At 38.5% G+C, this 3,576-nt stretch overlaps 1 protein-coding gene across 1 annotated transcript in view; it reads left to right on the plus strand.

Annotated features, from left to right (window-relative positions):
* Nucleotides 1–3,576, plus strand: part of MRPL39 (mitochondrial ribosomal protein L39) — a 22,535-nt gene that overhangs the window by 9,372 nt on the left and 9,587 nt on the right. Inside the window, exon 6 of the mRNA XM_012801593.2 lies at nt 2,536–2,648. Coding sequence (XP_012657047.2) covers nt 2,536–2,648 — 113 coding nt within the window. The remainder of the gene's footprint in view (nt 1–2,535; nt 2,649–3,576) is intronic.

The raw sequence follows: 3,576 nt of genomic DNA on the forward strand, positions 1-3,576 counted from the left end.
GGGGAAGGGAGTAGAGAAGGACTAGAGAGAAGGGAAGAGGGAAGAGAGGTAGAGAGGGCTTGATGGGGAAGGGAGTAGAGAAGGACTAGAGAGAAAGGAAGAGGGAAGAGAGGTCCAGGGCTTGATGGGGAAGGGAGTAGAGAAGGATTAGGACTGTTTGTTTGTGATCTCTGGGCTCTTGTCAGTGTAGCATCTTCCTTTTCAAATGTGTCCATAAGTATAAGATTAGGTTGTTCTTTATTGAGGGGAGTCAGGTAAAAATTAATGAGATTAAGATTCAACCCTTAATATCTAAGAAAAGTTGCTCAAGCTAGCCTCAAATTCCTGGGCTCAAACAATCTTCCCAGCTTAGCCTGCTGAGTAGATGGGACCACAGGTGCTCATTGCTGTGCCTGGCTTTTACTTTTTTCTTTTCTTTCTTTTTTTGAGACAGAGCCTCAAGCTTTCACCCTGGGTAGAGTGCCAAGGCATCATAGCTCATAGCAACCTCCAACTCCTGGTCTTAAGTGATTCTCTTCCCTCTGCCTCCCAAGTAGCTGGGACTACAGGTGCCCACCACAACTCCACCAGGCATTTTTTGGGTTGTAGTTGTCATTGTTGTTTGGTAGGCCCGGACTGGATTTGAACCCGCCAGTTCTGGTGTATGTGGCTGGTGCCTTAGCTGCTTGAGCTCCAGGTGGTGAGCCACTTTTCTTTTTTTTAAAAGAATAAATGTGCTAGCTGATGGCAGTTTTCTAAGAAGTTGAATGGATGGCTTAAAGAAAGTAAGAGAGTTACACTGAGAAATAGTTATATCAAACCATAAACATAGATTTTTTTTTTTTAATGTAGTAAATTACTCCTTTAAGAATGAGAAGAGGCTGAGGCTGGTGGGTCACACCTGTAATCCTAGTGCTTTGGGAGGTGAAGGAAAGAGGATTGCTTACACCCAGGAGTTCAAGGTCATTTCTGCCAAAAATAGAAAAATTAGTCAGATGAGGTGATATGCTACTGTCGTCACAGCTACTTGGAAGGCTGAGGCAGGAGGATCATTTGAACCAGGAATTTGAAGTTGCAGTCAGCTGTTAGTTACCACTGCACTGTAGCCAGGGTAACAGTGGGGGACCCTGTGAGATTGTGTCTCAAAAAAAAAAAAAAAAGAAATGAGAAGAGTCATTTCATGCAAAAAAGTCTAATAGGATTTTTATGGAGGGAATTTTATTATAAAAATTATTTGGGTAATGGTGCTTGACCTTTTCTATATTAGTAAGGATCTAGAGTATGAAAACTCAATTAGAGTTTTTATTAAAATTCTCATAAACATTGTTGATATGTATTATATTAATCATTTTAATTGTGTAAAATTGACACTTTCATTAAACAGAAATTTATGATATGACTATTTGTAATATTTTCTTTAGGGCCAGTGATGGCATGTATTTCTAGTGAACCTTTCTGAATTATGAAAACAATAACTTTCCCCCCATGTGTTTAGTAAACTTCATTTTATTCATCTGGTAAACACAGTTTTATGACTTGTTATTGATTGGCATTTTTCTTTCTTGCAGTATAGTTTTAATAAACATATCTAAGGCTGAATATTTGGATGAATGTCTATTAAAATTTCTTTGTAGGCTTATCCTTAATCATTTGTTTTAGAAGATTGTATTTTTTTTTTTTTTGAGACAGAGTCTCGTTCTGTTGCCCCAGTCTAGAGTGCCCTAGTGTCAGCCTAACGCACAGCAACCTCCAATGCCTGGGCTCAAATGATCCTTCTGCCTCAGCCTCCCAAGAAGCCGGGACTGTGCAACCAACACAACTCCACATAATGCCTGGCTAATTTTTTTTTATTTTTAGTAAGGACAGGGTCTCACTAATGCTGAGACTAGTCTCAAACTCTTGAGCTTAAGTGATCCTTCCACCTTGCCCTTCTGGAGTGTTAGGATAATAGGTGTGAGAAACCTCACCTGGCCATGTTATCTTGAATGATTATTATTAATGCAGGCTGATGTGTTAATTACAAATAAATAACAAGGGTTTTTTTTTATTTTTTTTTTTGCAGTTTTTGGCTAGGGCTGGGTTTGAACCCACCAACTCTGATATATGGGCCTGACGCCCTACTCCTTTCAGCCACAGGCACCACCCGAAAATAACAAATTTTATAGTTTGTAAAGTTGGGTGAATGTTGTGGTTCAGATGTTCAGTTGTTGCAAGTTAATAGCTTTTCCTCCTAGCAAATTTGATTTTGCTTTTTATTTTAGTTGAATTCATAGTACTAGGCATACATTTTGTCACCCAGCTTATGGAGAGATGCTTTTTTTTTTTTTTTTGCTTGTACAAAGGTCTTTATTGGTGGGGGAGGGAGGCTGCAGAGTAGCACCAAGGAGGAGAGATAAGAGAAGAGAAAGGAGGAGAGAAAAGAGGAGAGAGAGATAAGGAGAGAGTGGGGAAGAGAAGAGAGAGAGAGCAGAGGAGAAAGGCGGGGAGAGGGGGAGAGAGCTGGAGAGATGCTTTTAAGTAAATTTTTACTAAAGGATGTTACTTTTTATTCTGAAGGAGAACCTACGTTCCTTCACAAAAGATGCTCGTACTTTAATTTATAAAGATCTTCCATTTGAAACCCTGGACGTTGACGCAAAAGTGGCATTAGAAATATTTCAACACAACAAGTAAGTGTTGGCATCCTTTAAAGGAAGGTTATACTACTCAGAATCATAAGTAATGAAGAAAATCCAAGTCTTAAGAATTTTATATTTGATGTTCATATTATTCCACTTTATTTTCCACTCTAAGATGTTTTTCTGTATCAGGCTAATTACTTTTGTTTGTCTCATTATTTCATTGAGAAAATTGTTCTTCACGTCTTTGATAATTTTCTCACTTTGTTTGATTTCTCTGTTTCTTAGGCTAGTCCTTCTCTTTATATTAGCATACTGGTATGTTTCCTCTTTTTCTTTCTACTGTGAAGAGATAACATACATGAAACAACCATATTATATTGTGCACTTGACAGTCTTCCCCTTCCCATTCTTCTTCCACTCTTTAAATGGAAAGGGTAAGATTGAAAATGTAAGCAGTTGAAGAACTCAAATGCAACTTAAGCCTTTATCTTTTAAAAAAAAAAAAAAAGAGTTTTACTTTGTCACCCTCGGTAGAGTGCCGTGGTGTCACAGTTCATAAGCAACCTCCAGCTCTTGGGCTTAGGCGATTCTCTTGCCTCAGCCTCCTGAGTAGCTCGGACTACAGCCACCTGCCACACACCCGGCTGTTATTTTTGTTGCACTTTGGCCTGGGCCGGGTTTGAACCCACCACCCTTGGTATATGAGGACTGTTCCCTACTCAGTGAGCCACAGGCCCTGCCCAACAACTTGAGACCTTTAACAAATGCAAACAATGTAACCTAATCATATGTACCCTTATATTAATACAAAATTAAAAAAAAAAGTAAGCAGTTTGGAAGGCAGCTAATAGCTGAAGTACAATGGTATAATCTTTACACAGCCAGGTCTTAATGTTTTGCATATGAATTATTCATTTAGTGGATTTTCTTTGTCAACATTTGAAATTGTTTCTAGTTTCTTTTTTTTTTTTTTTTT

The sequence above is a fragment of the Otolemur garnettii genome, unplaced genomic scaffold (assembly GCF_000181295.1).
Source record: "Otolemur garnettii isolate 467f Iridium unplaced genomic scaffold, OtoGar3 scaffold00009, whole genome shotgun sequence".
Classification (NCBI taxonomy): Eukaryota; Metazoa; Chordata; class Mammalia; order Primates; family Galagidae; genus Otolemur; species Otolemur garnettii.